The sequence below is a fragment of the Carassius carassius genome, chromosome 17, assembly GCF_963082965.1.
Source record: "Carassius carassius chromosome 17, fCarCar2.1, whole genome shotgun sequence".
Lineage (NCBI taxonomy): Eukaryota > Metazoa > Chordata > Actinopteri > Cypriniformes > Cyprinidae > Carassius > Carassius carassius.
The window spans coordinates 17,167,526-17,181,777 of NC_081771.1; the positions used below are offsets into that span (position 1 = coordinate 17,167,526).

Sequence of the window (14,252 nt, forward strand, 5' to 3'; positions counted from 1 at the left end):
TTTGACATTTTGTAGGCTCATCAGCTCTTCTTCCCGGCATTCCAAACCAACCAACCATTTTGGAATGTTGGTTTCAGGGCGGGACAGTCTTGGGCAAACTTTGAACAACAAGAGTTTTGAATCTCCACTAACCTTCACAGACTGGAGGCTGGCTCCAGGACCCCTGGCTGCTGCAGATGCTCTGGGTGGCCCTGGGAAGGGGAGTGTAGCCTGGGTGGCATGAATAAAGAGCCATCGAGCCTGGGGTAGTGGAGGAATGCTGCACCTCTGCGTGCTTCACTTTCACAGGGGGTCCACAGTCCAGACCTGCAGTGTGCACATAGTATAATCCTGAATTATAAACAAACAGACTGCTGGCAGTGAGTCAGGTTTGTTAAACAATTATACGATTTACAATAATCATATCACGAAAAAATTATGACAAATAATATAATTATTCACACAATCCATCATATTTATGGATGTTACATTGATATTAAATACTAATATAAATTCACATTACAATGTATAAGCTATTTGCTATTGAAAAAAGAAATGAAATACACAGAAATAACATAACATAATTCTAACTGAGAAAAAAAATTATCCAACTAAGCCTGAAGAATTAAACTTATTTTGACAAAGCCCTACACCACAAAAAAAAAAAAAAAAAATTATAATAATAATAAAATGTCTATGAAACAAAAGGAGAGCAGTGGCAGCAACAGTTATTTGTTTCTTTCTACAAAATAAATTATTGCTTTTCCCGAAAACATAAAGAACTAACTGGTTTCACTTTACCTAATACACATTGCCATATTTACAGCTACGAGCAGATTCATAAATAGAGAGAAGCGGTAAAGACGTCCTTTTTGTGAAATGTTTTAGGTGACAAGGGGATGGTGTTTCATCCTGTCATGGAACAGCAGGACACAAATTTAACCGCACCTTCTGGAAAACCTTGTAGAATCAACAGTAACACAGAGGCCTGTAACAGCAGAGTTATAACTCCTGTTCAGGGAGAGAGTATCAAATGCACTGAGGACTTTATCCAGCTTCATCTCTGGGGAGGTGACACTCAACCCAGCTTTACTGCAGGAACTGGCACCTGCTGCTTCGTCCTGGCATCATCTGAATGAAGATAGACGACTGCTGTTCTCCGCCTAACATGCATATCAGTTACCCCTAAATGAATGAATAGTGACTACTGCAAAGAGCTGTGTGAGCTCCTGATTCCTGACATGTTGGCAAACAACTCAGTGTACTTCGGAGGTAAAACAGAGCTTGATTACCCTCCAAAGTCGGACTGGATCCTCTGTTGATCTCGCAGTGTCTTCCTACGAAGGATGTGGAGCACTCACATTTGTATTTACCAATGTAGTGGAAACATGTTCCGCCATTCAAGCAGGGACTGGAAGCACAAGGATCTGGCTTTCCTAAACATAAAACATAAGATATTTTAAAACAGTTGTTGTACAGTTCTGTGTGCACATGTGCATATAGTGTGTGCTTGCATATTTATTTGAGAAAGAAAGCATGGCCATGTGTGCGTCAAAACAAGGTCAACATGTGTGAGAAATCATTGATCATTACAGTAGCACTGAGAAAGAGAAACAGCTTTTCATGCATGTGCCAGGGCAAGCTGTTTTTCCTACATGTGAGGAATCCAAGTGTTGAACAAACTCCAGCAAATTGGAGCATTACACAAGGCCAAACAGTTGCACAACTCTAAAGTTGGGATAATGAAAACCCAGAGATGAAAAGCATCTTGGCTTTGAAAAGATTTTTTTTTTGTGCAGTTTTATGGCACTCTGTGTGTGCAGAAATGGCATTTTCCAAACATGAACAAAAGTAGATTATACTCTTCTTCCATTTGACCAGAAAAGAGAAGAGGAAGGGTGACTGAGAACTGCATCCCTTGGGTGCTCACTGCTGGCTGGGAACTTAACAGTGCACACTTAAGGCTCTTTCATGGCAAACACAACACGAAAAGATTGCTTGATCTTGTAGGTTTGCATTGCACAACATCGGAAAGATCAGGCCCTTCCTAACATAGCATGCTGCACAAATTCTTTTCCAGGCCTTTGTCATTTCTAGGCTGGACTTCTGCAGTGCTCTTCTGGCTGGACTTCAGTCATGCACAATCAAACCTCTACAGATGATTCAGAATGCAGCAACATGACAGGTCTTCAATAAGCCCAAAAGGGATCAAGAGACAGTTCTCTTCATCTTCCTGTACTGGCTCCGGCTGCAGCTCGCATCAAGTTCAAGACATTGATTCTTGCATATAGAACAGCCTCGGGCTTAGCACCCACATACTTCCACTCACTATTACGAATCTACATTCCCTCCAGAAGTCTGAGATGTACTAGTGAGCGACGCCTCGTGGTACCATCACAGAGAGGCACAAAAGCACTTTCCAGTACATTCTTGTTCACCATTCCTGGCTGGGGGAATGATCTTCCCACCCCTATCTGGAATGCTGATTCCCTGACAATTGCCTGACAAAAACTCATCTCTTTCATCACTATTTGACCTCATCCTAAAAAACAAACAAAAAGAGACACAACATCCTTTGCTTCTTTTTACTTAAATCCCAGTCTAGATTGTACTTTACATTATTCATTTAGCTGATGCTTTTATCCAAAGCAACTTACAATTGCTATATATGTCAGAGGTCACACGCCTTCTGGAGCAACTGGGGTTAAGTGTCTTGTTCAGGAACACATTGGTGTCTCACAGTGGATTCAAACCCAGGTCTCTCACACCAAAGGTATGTGTCTTATCCACTGTGCCATCAACATCCCTAACAAGACACACTGCTTTGCATTTGCCTCGAACCTGGTTCTCCTGCGTGGGAAGCGACAATTCTGCCACTGAACCACCAATGTACTTATTTGAACAATGCAAGAAACTTGGTATTACTAGCACCTCCTGTGTTTATTTGCCTCTTTAAGATGAATCACTTGATGTATTCCCCAATTGTTAAGTCGCTTTGAATAAAAATGTCTGCTAAATGAATAAATGTAATGTAAATGCAAAAGATAAGCGAATCACAGATGAATGGACCTTTCAAAACATAAATTCATGCCACTACAGTATAAAGTTCAACATGAACTTACATTTTACTAAAGTATACATTAAACCAATCTTTTTTAAACCTGCCATTTTCTTATACATGTCTGTACTACATTGCAGAACTTTTGTTTAACAACAGTAAAAAAAAAAAATACTTACATATATATACATATATACAACCCGAATTCCGGAAAAGTTGGGACGTTTTTTAAATTTTAATAAAATGAAAACTAAAGGAATTTCAAATCACATGAGCCAATATTTTATTCACAATAGAACATAGATAACGTAGCAAATGTTTAAACTGAGAAATTTTACACTTTTATCCACTTAATTAGCTCATTTATAATTTAATGCCTGCTACAGGTCTCAAAAAAGTTGGCACGGGGGCAACAAATGGCTAAAAAAGCAAGCAGTTTTGAAAAGATTCAGCTGGGAGAACATCTAGTGATTAATTAAGTTAATTGATATCAGGTCTGTAACATGATTAGCTATATAAGCTTTGTCTTAGAGAAGCAGAGTCTCTCAGAAGTAAAGATGGGCAGAGGCTCTCCAATCTGTGAAAGACTGCGTAAAAAAATTGTGGAAAACTTTTAAAACAATGTTCCTCAACGTCAAATTGCAAAGGCTTTGCAAATCTCATCATCTACAGTGCATAACATCATCAAAAGATTCAGAGAAACTGGAGAAATCTCTGTGCGCAAGGGACAAGGCCGGAGACCTTTATTGGATGCCCGTGGTCTTCGGGCTCTCAGACGACACTGCATCACTTATCGGCATGATTGTGTCAATGACATTACTAAATGGGCCAAGGAATACTTTCAGAAACCACTGTCGGTAAACACAATCAGCCGTGCCATCAGCAGATGCCAACTAAAGCTCTATCATGCAAAAAGGAAGCCATATGTGAACATGGTCCAGAAGCGCCGTCGTGTCCTGTGGGCCAAGGCTCATTTAAAATGGACTATTTCAAAGTGGAATAGTGTTTTATGGTCAGACGAGTCCAAATTTGACATTCTTGTTGGAAATCACGGACGCCTTGTCCTCCGGGCTAAAGAGGAGGGAGACCTTCCAGCATGTTATCAGCGTTCAGTTCAAAAGCCAGCATCTCTGATGGTATGGGGGTGCATAAGTGCATACGGTATGGGCAGCTTGCATGTTTTGGAAGCCTCTGTGAATGCTGAAAGGTATATAAAGGTTTTAGAGCAACATATGCTTCCCTCCAAACAACGTCTATTTCAGGGAAGGCCTTGTTTATTTCAGCAGGACAATGCAAAACCACATACTGCAGCTATAACAACAGCATGGCTTCGTCGTAGAAGAGTCCGGGTGCTAACCTGGCCTGCCTGCAGTCCAGATCTTTCACCTATAGAGAACATTTGGCGCATCATTAAACGAAAAATACGTCAAAGACGACCACGAACTCTTCAGCAGCTGGGAATCTATATAAGGCAAGAATGGGACCAAATTCCAACAGCAAAACTCCAGCAACTCATAGCTTCAATGCCCAGACGTCTTCAAACTGTTTTGAAAAGAAAAGGAGGTGCTACACCATGGTAAACATGCCCCGTCCCAACTATTTTGAGACCTGTAGCAGAAATCAAAATTGAAATGAGCTCATTTTGTGCATAAAATTGTAAACTTTCTCAGTTTAAACATTTGCTATGTTATCTATGTTCTATTGTGAATAAAATATTGGCTCATGTGATTTGAAAGTCTTTTAGTTTTCATTTTATTAAAATTTAAAAAACGTCCCAACTTTTCCGGAATTCGGGTTGTACATACATATATACATATACATATATACATATATACATATACATATATACATACATAAATACATACATACATACATATATATATATATATATATATAATTATTAAACACAATGGCTATCATTTTAATAATTTCACAAAGCTTGTTTTCATGTCGTAATAATACTTTACAAAGAGAATAAGATATAAATATAAAAACATCAAACAACAAACTTTCAACGCCAGTTTGAGCAGATTAGTACTGCTGATTGATCTGATATTGCTTCTGCAGTGGTACTTGACACTTGATCCAAAAATCTGGAACGTTTCTTTGTTGGAGGAAGAAAAATTCATCAACCCCCCCAAAAAACCCTGCTTTGTTGGCAGACAAATGTTTCATAGGTTAATACAAATGCATTGATCCTATTCAAAATTTTCCCATGAAACATGTTTGATATGAAAGGGCCTTAATGCTTATCAAACTAATAAGACTCTTTAAACAACATGACCAAAATTTCTTTCATGTATTTATATTCACACCATAAAACCATTAACTGCAGGAAATACTATATACATACCCACTTCACAGTGTTTCCCTGTGAAACGGTAGGGACAGACACATCGGTAGCTGTCAGCTTCTTCTTTACAAGAGCCTCCATTACGACAGGGACTAGAGGCACAGATACTTAATCTGACTGAGGAAAAAAAAATAGGAAAAATGCTGTATGTACTGGCAAGTAGGCTAAATGACTTCTGCAAAACGGATATGTGGTGCATTAAACAATATGATGCACAATAATTGGATGTCTACCTTTTAATATGTAAGTCTGCAAGGACAAAATGTTAACACGTAGAGCAGATGTAACATACCTCTTTCGCAATGCTTGCCTCTGTAGCCATGCTTGCACTCACAGATATAGCCTCCATCTCTCTCATAGCAATAGCCTCCATTCTGACACGGTGAGGAATCACAGGCTGATCGGGGCTGTACTGAAAAACACACACACCAGCTTCACCACGTTCCTTCACAGCATGTGATCGTTTTTTTAAGGCTCACTAGTAACTTTAATTTGAGTGCACTGGAATGATTTCATTTAAATACACACCACAGCATAGATCCTCTGTGTATTTCAATAGCCAAGTTGAAACATTACCTTCACATTATGTCAACATGCACATAAATCTTTCTTTTCTCATTTACTCAACATAATGCCTTAGTTGCTTTGGGGACCTTTGTCACCCTGAAAACCTGGCACAGTAGTTGTTCATTTGTCATGGAGATCATGGCTTGCACATGGCTTCAAGGCTCTTACCATATGGGTAGAAGTCCTTGTGATCAAAGTCAATACCAGTCTGGCAGGTGCAGAGGTATGTGCCACCATACTCTAAGCATGGACCTCCATCTGGACATGGTCGGTTGTTACTACAGGGTGTTTGTGTTACCTCTAAGGAGTAAAAAAAAAAAAATTGCAGAAATTAGTTGTTACACAAATATGTGTGCAGTACTACTACTTTTGGAATACTTTGCTGAATACAAGGTTGTCCACATTTTTAGATGGTACTGTTCTCTCTGTTGATCAATACGACATGTATCTTGTGACTCTCAGACACTTTTAGTGCTTTTGTTAGAACAAAAGATTGCCCACACTCTTCAACTGGATACAGTTTTCTCTGTTGGTCAATAAATAAAGGACCTTTTAGTGCTTTTCCATCATGAGGTCAAATGGTTCTCAGTTTAGTGAATTTTTTAAAATACATAATTTAGCATAGAATAATTACAAAATGTTCCATGGTTAGTTAATTGTACACAGGACAGAGAAACCTGTGGTGGTGGTGAAACAACTTTAGGGATGTAATGATTCTTGAATTGTCACTTATCAGTTACAACATGTAATGCTAAGCCTGATGATGAAAAAAAATCTCTTACTGAATTTTAAGGAAGGAAAGGAAAGGACATGACATGTGGCCAAGTATGGTGTGCTCTGCATTTAACCCATCCAAGTGCACACACACAGCAGTGAGTAGTAAACAAACAAACACACACACACACACACACACACAGAGAGAGAGAGAGCAGTCAGGGGTTCGGTGCCTTGCTCTAGTCTAGGGTCTCATCTCAGTTGTGGTATTGAGGGTGGAGAGAGCACTGAATATTCATTCCCCCTACCTAAAATCCCTCCCAGACCTGAGACTCAAACCCACAACCTTCAGGTTACATGTCCAAGTCGCTATCCATTAGGCTATGACTGCCCTTAATTTTTTTAACCTATGACTGCCCTGTCTTTTTTTTAACCAACATTTCAAGTAGTTTTTTAATAGCGAAAACCTGAGAAACTCCCTCTTACAGAAATCAGAAAATCAGAAATGAACATTATTGTCCTAAAAATACACTGCATATAAAAATGGAAATTTCATACCTATAATTTGATAATCTCTTTAGAACTCTTTGAAAAAACAAATTCTGTATTTGTTTGCAGTTAATACATACCAAACTGACAGTAGAGTCCAGTGAAGCCCGTTGGACATTCACAAGTGCCATTCACATCAACACAAACCCCTCCGTTCTGACAGGGACACTCCTCTGTAGGGATTTAAGAGAACAGAAAGAGACAGATAAAGAGACACTTCTGGAAGGAGGTCAGCATGCTTTTCTGGATAAGCAAACAATCAAACCATCGTACAATGTTACTCTTTCTTCACATCAGTTAAATTTGAACAAAGTATGAATACAGTGGAAGCATATGTGTGTGTGTGCATGAGCGTAGTCTAGCGTAGTGCTGTGGTGGGATTTGTTGTACTACATTATAAACTTGTTCCTTGGGTCAGTCTTTCCCAAAGTTTTCCCACACAGTTCATAGTGCTGGATGACTGTAAATCAATATTCTATAAAGCTTAAGACTTTTTATTTTCCTCAGTAATTGCAGCAGTGGATCAAAGTAACTTGCTGTATCACTGTTAAATTGCTTCCTTTTGAAGTGGGGGCTCGCATGAGGGTGTTTTTTTTTTTTTTTGATAATATGTAGCATGTTTTTGATCAAATCTTGTGACCCTAGGGGCAATTAATAGGTTGTTAATTCGCTGGAGCCATTTTCATTTGTTGTCTCTAAAGTCGGTCTCTTTGATCTCAGTGCTCCATTAGACACTCATAGGTTCTGTCTGTGAGCTTATACCTTCTATTTTTGAGAGATCTGCATGACTTTTTCCACTACGCATTCCAAGTGAGCCGGGCAGGAAGGTATTCTGAAGATTTAGGAGATTCTATATAAGAGGCGAAGGGTTATTTCAGCTCCAGGTGGACAAGTAGGATGAATTTGCTAGAGCTCACAATGTGCTTTTAAATCTATAGGAACACAAAGTGTGCAGTGTACACAGTGATAATGGGAGCAGGGATATCATGCTGACTGACATTGACTAAATGAGATAAAGCAGAATATGAGGATGTTGCAGCTCATGTCATCTTCATAACTTGAGTCTTTGGAGATTTGTGGTCGATTGTTAGAGCGTCCAAACAAATCTCACCTGCTTTGTTGCAGGGAAGTGAATTCCAAACATTAGGACTGTCTCATAAAACAGAGTCTAGACAAGAGCCCTTCCTCTTGTTGGTAAAGTAGTAAAAAGTGCCATAAAGCAATTATTTACAACATCAAGCGACTTGCTGCAAGGTCTGAGCAGTAAACTGGGCGAGGTTGTGTTGGTTTGGATAATTATGCTCATCAATCACGGCTGCATAGTCTTTCTCAGGCAGTGCTTCAAATTCCTGTGGGATAGTGGTGTCTGCCTTGTTCTCCTCTGTGCCATGTTCCTGTACAGTTACTTAAGAAGAATAGCTACTATGCATTAAAGTCTGTGAGTACTGTACCTTCACAGTCGTCACCGTAGTAACCTGGGGTGCAGGTGCAGTTGTAGTTTTCAGAGCCAATATACTCGCAGATTTGACGCTTTTCACAATCTTCTCCAGCACAGGAAACTGTAAGTGAAATAGCGTGATGATCTTTTGAAAGGGAGATAAATCTTTGCAGAAATTTGAAGAACCTTGACTTACCTGTCTGATTTGCAGCATCAGTGGTAGAGGAATTTTCCATGACAACTAACTCTGTTTAGGGTAATATATATATAGTATATTATGGAGGTATTACTTGGGCAGCATGATCTTATACATTAACAAAAATTAAATAAGTAAAATATTTTAAATTAAAGTCCAACCAAACCACACTGGTGGTTGGTCAAGCCACTTCAACCTCAGAAAAGATCTGACCAAGCATCTGATAACTATGCTGACATTATTTCCAAATAAATCAGTTTAATTTCTCAGACACATCATCTAAAATCATAGTTGGACAAACGTTTTGAGAAGAGCTATCCATTGGACATTGGAGAAGTGCAAGCTTATTTATTTTATTTTTTTATAGTTTTCTTTTCATGAACAGATAAGTGTTGACCAAGCATCTGATAACTATGAGATGAGGCTGACATTATTTGCAGTTCAATTAGTCAGACATTGTCTGAAGCCATAGTTATCCCAGAGTGTTCCCTCCTTTCAATTTCATTGTGTCAGTCCCAGTTGGAAAATGTTACAGCTAGCCAAATATAAAGTGGAAAGTAGGTGGGTGGCTTCGCTGTGTAAACATCTTCTATCATTAAACATTTTTCCCATTGCAACGGGAAACAAAACAAAGACTGGATAATATGTTGGCTGGCATTTATAAAGTTATATGGTGGGCTGAACAGAAAAAGCACACCTGTCTCACAGTGGCTTCCAGTGAAGTTTGTTGTACAGGTGCAGGTGTAGTTATTCACCAGGTCTTCACACACACCTCCATTCAAACATGGCATGGATGCACATTCATTGATATCTGGATTCCAAAACACAAGATTCATGTCATTGTAGATAATTTGTCAGCGTGAGAAATGCAATCCTTTGAGCTTGATTTGATTGTATCAATATTTTAAGATTATATGAAAGTTCATGCAGATATACAGTTTCGTTGACCAGGTGTCTAGTATTAACAGTAATCTGGTCTCATGTAAAAACAAGGGTTCAAGATATGCAAAGGCCAATGATTTAGTTTCCAGAGTACTTCCCAACTGGGCTTGCATTTCATCAGTAACCTCCACTGTGTGAAGCCCAATTTGTTAAGCAGGGGAATCATGACAGTGCTTTTTCCTAAAAAGTCATATCAAGGTCTACTTTGAGAACTCTGAATATTTGGAACATAAAACCTGACCCAAAATGAAAACACAGGGAAGGAAATCAAAGGAAATTAAAATATATTTCCATTTACTAGCTGCCCTTAAAAGTACTGTACTATAGCAGTCTTCATGAAGTCAGTCTAGATAACACCATCTGTCAAATGAATAAGTGCGGGCCTAATGCGGGAAAAAGGAAATGTTCCCTGGGGAAAGTTATAGCCTTTCAGTGACACTCCCAATTTTCATGCTCACCTGACTCACATAGGAACCCAGTGTAACCTGCTTGGCATACACAGGTGAAGTTGCCGACACCCTGTATGCACTGTGCTCCATTGAGGCATGGGGTCTCTTGGCACTCATCTATGTCTGCAGGCAATAAGCACACATACACATACACACACACACACACACACACACACACATTGGATATTTATTCAGCTGATTAATATATCCTCCACACCGTTCCCCTCACTCTGAAACTATGCACTTCTGGCTGTGAAAGGTATTAGAGGTTTGATACATCTCTGCAGGCTGGACTGTGGGAACGAGAAGGAGGTTGAAGCCAGCAGAGTGCTAAGGGAGGAGGGGATGGCAAAATCAGAGAGGAGAGAGGCCACAGCATGAGAAGAAGAGCTTTCTGAGTTCAGAAATCACATACATTTTCATTCACTATTGTATGTCCCCATTAGACAACTTTTTGAGAAGAACCACACTTTGGACACTGTAGAAATACAAGCTTCTTATTGATTTTGGAGCAATAAGTTTTCTTTTCCTGAACTTACATGCAATGCACATTTGAAATTGGAGTCAGATAATTGAAGAATTGTGTATTCACCTGTCTCACATGTTGTCCCTATGAATCCCACTGGACATAGGCAGATGAAGTGGTTAATCTTGTCCACACATGTGCCTCCATTCTGACAGGGGTATGCAGAGCACTCATCAACCTCTTTCAAAACACACAAAAGAAAAACAAATATGACGTGACTTTTATTAGATGTGCACACAGGAATGAAAACATGTGGGAATCCTAAAGTGCAGGGGGTGAATAAAAAGGTAATGATTTGACCAAAGCAAAATGTTGGATGGACTCTACTGTATGCGTATTACATACAGATGTGACCTGGGGAAATTCTCTCCATTAGGTTGTCCCCCTGGCTTGCAGGGTGGAATTCTACTTTTACAAGCTGACTTTCTCTTTCCTGGCAAGGAAGAATGCAAAAGGATGAGTACGAGTTGTGAGGGATGGAAGGATTTCATCATTCGTTTACCTATCTGGCACCTGCGTCCAGTGAAGCCAGCCAAACACGAGCAAGTGAAAGAGGGATTTCCAGTGATGCAGTCGTCAATGCAGCGGCCACCATTTTGACAAGGCCTTAAGTTAGCACAGACCGAAGCTGAGGAGCACAGTGGAAAAGAGTCTGAGCAGACTGATATTTTCCTGTTTGTACTGTCTGTGATGTTTTCTAATATGTTGGATACACTGATTCTTATTTTCATTTCCTTTGGTGGCATACCTGAGTCATTGCAGCTGCCCACTTGTACCTGAGAATCATCAATACGAAAGACCCAACGACCAGGATAGCCCACATTTGTGGTGGTTTCAACTTCAACAATATCATCTGTCCGGGAGCCAGGGATATTGAAATAGCGTCTTCCATCGCCAGCATTAAAGCCTGCCTAGGAAGAGAGTAGAAGTGGGGGAGCGTTCTCTCAGAGTGGATTCTTTCACATTTTCATGTCACTTAAGTAATTTCAGTCAAAATTAAAACCAACATGAGCAAAGGCAATGACCTTACCTGTGCAGCTATGCCTCCCAAGCCTGCTAGGTCCCCACCACTGGTAGCATGCATCCCTGTTGTCCAAGAAATATTCTGGTACTGGAAGATGGTGAAGGAGAGCTCACCATCTGTGATGAGAACTACCTGAAATGTATTGACCTTTAGAGTAGAACAGAGAGAAAGTCAGTTGCCACAACCAGTATATAGAATTTTAATTTACTTGTTAGATCAGATTTTATTAACTCTGGCCCTTGAGGTCCGCTATCCTACAGAGTCTAATATTGATCAGGGATCAACTCTGCTTGACAGTGGACCTTGAGGTCCACACCTGATAAACAATTTGTTAGATGTTCTTCTAGAGGAAACATAATAAAAAAGCACATGAACTTGGTACCGGAGTTATTGAGCTGCCACCAAAAAATGTGACTTGATGCCAGGTAGCAATCAGCACCCATGTAGTGACAAACACAGGGAACTCAGGAAAGTAACGATTTATGTCTGCAGTGGCTCTTTTCAGGATGGCAGGATCTTTGCTCTCTCTATAAAAAACTTTTCCTGCCCGTCGGTTGTCTACATCTGCCCAGAACGGAGCCACCACCCTGCGGTCTCCAGCAATGGGGAATGCCACAGGGGTGAACTGGGACACTTCCCTCAGGAAAGACACCAGGCCATTGTTGTTGACCTTGAAGACACAGAAAAGAAGAGAAAGTCAGGGTTAACAGAGTCAGCACACAAAGCTTCCTTCAGCTCACCTTCTTGGCACTCATTCCCAGATTCCACTGCTGAAGCTTTACCAAACCATGAGCTGCATGTTTGGACATTCACTTTCTGAATTGCACAAATAACATATTTCATCTCTGTGAATTCTTTCCACACTCAAGTATACCTGACGACAGAGACTGGGTTGGTTCACTCAGGAGTACAGAGTCAAGAAGTCGTAGACCACCAAAAATCCAACGATTTTACAAGGACTTTTCAGGCAGAACTTTTAAAGGACAATTCAGTTTCTTGTAGCAACTCTTGGGGTAGATATTGCAAAGGGCCTGGAGCAGTAATCGGATGTCTATGATGTATGGAACATGCTGACTGGGAATAAGCGGAGACAGGCTGAGGTGTCCAGCAGTGTGTTGACACATGAGTGTGAGCAGTAGCATTGCAGGATGAAAGAGTGAGGCAGGCTCCTGTGGCAGATGTATCCATTTCCCATCAGGGAACAGACAGCTGCCTTGTTCTGCCAGACATCCACGTCTTGCAGCTGAGAAAACTGGAGAACTTTTCAGACACACATACACAATCTGACACACCTGCCCTGGCACTTGTCCACTAGAAGTGGTTTTTGGAGGGTGAGGCCTTTATAAATGCCTCTAAAGTAACCACAGAGCCCAACACTTGCTTTGCTTACCACTGGCTTTGCTCTGTAGACTGAGTCTACTCCTGTGATCAATGTCCAGCCAGACCAAGGTTTTGCAACCAAGCTTTCCTCAATAGTTCTCCAGTGGACAGACTGGAAATTCTAAACTGTTCTGTAATTTTTATTAGAAAAAATACTATCAGTAACCTTTTTGCCCCATATCAGTCATATCACAGAGCAACAGAGTTACAGTGAGACAGTGTTTATAATGCTAACTTATGTTAGTCAGTTTGCACCTGCACAGTCGCACCCCTCTCCAGGTGTTCACTACCAAGTGCCAACTTCCCTGTCCCTTCATTTCACTCATCTGTACCCAGTTCTGGCAGCAGCAACAGCAACAAAGGCAATGTCAGACACATGGCCTTTCTTCACCCCTCCCCATGCGTATGGAAACCATAATTCGGAGGCCTTTGCTGTAAAAACAGTAGAGGAAGTTTTGTTTGGCCTGACTCGGGTGCTTGGTTAATTGGCCGACCGCAGTCTTCCTCTCTCTGCATCAGTGTGCTGTGGCAAGAGTGTGGTTAACATAGAGAAGCAGAGTTAAGCCATAGAGAACATAGAGAAGCAGGGCCACAACTCTGTGGTCACTGAAAGGAGCCCTGTGAGAGCAGAAGAATGAAAGAAAAGACAAAGGGAGAGAAGCGGGAGAAATGGAAAAAATGTAGGGATGGAAAGTGCAGGCACAGTTCACTGACAGATACAAACCCTTGACAGGAACCAATGTGTGATTTAGAGTAAATGTTTCACAGATGACCAAAACACTTGAGAATGGGCTGCAGTACTAAACCATTGCATGCTAATGATACAAGCAGCAAACTGGGAAACGAGAGTTGTACAGCAGTACAATAGGGACAGCAGTGTTTTCACCAGGACAAGCATTGGAGAGCTAGTAGCAACAGTGAGTGGAGGTAATGAATGGAAATTGCTTACCTTGCTGCTAAATTAGCAGAGGAAATCTCACTAAGCACTACATTAACGATTATTCTCTGGTGTTGTAATATGTCCTGGCATTTGTTCCGATCTATTTGTAGCATCTGGAAAAGGTTAAACTAGCTGCT

At 40.5% G+C, this 14,252-nt stretch overlaps 1 protein-coding gene across 1 annotated transcript in view; it reads right to left on the reverse strand.

Annotated features, from left to right (window-relative positions):
- sned1 (sushi, nidogen and EGF-like domains 1) overlaps positions 1–14,252 on the reverse strand; it is a 35,518-nt gene that overhangs the window by 15,660 nt on the left and 5,606 nt on the right. The window contains exons 2-16 of the mRNA XM_059571155.1: positions 12,178–12,465; positions 11,802–11,942; positions 11,520–11,682; positions 11,274–11,399; positions 10,838–10,951; positions 10,255–10,368; positions 9,552–9,665; positions 8,855–8,905; positions 8,672–8,779; positions 7,301–7,393; positions 6,126–6,257; positions 5,683–5,802; positions 5,391–5,507; positions 1,272–1,415; positions 133–306 (exon numbers count right to left, since the gene is read on the reverse strand). Of these exons, the coding sequence (XP_059427138.1) occupies positions 133–306; positions 1,272–1,415; positions 5,391–5,507; positions 5,683–5,802; positions 6,126–6,257; positions 7,301–7,393; positions 8,672–8,779; positions 8,855–8,905; positions 9,552–9,665; positions 10,255–10,368; positions 10,838–10,951; positions 11,274–11,399; positions 11,520–11,682; positions 11,802–11,942; positions 12,178–12,465 (1,999 nt within the window). The remainder of the gene's footprint in view (positions 1–132; positions 307–1,271; positions 1,416–5,390; positions 5,508–5,682; positions 5,803–6,125; positions 6,258–7,300; positions 7,394–8,671; positions 8,780–8,854; positions 8,906–9,551; positions 9,666–10,254; positions 10,369–10,837; positions 10,952–11,273; positions 11,400–11,519; positions 11,683–11,801; positions 11,943–12,177; positions 12,466–14,252) is intronic.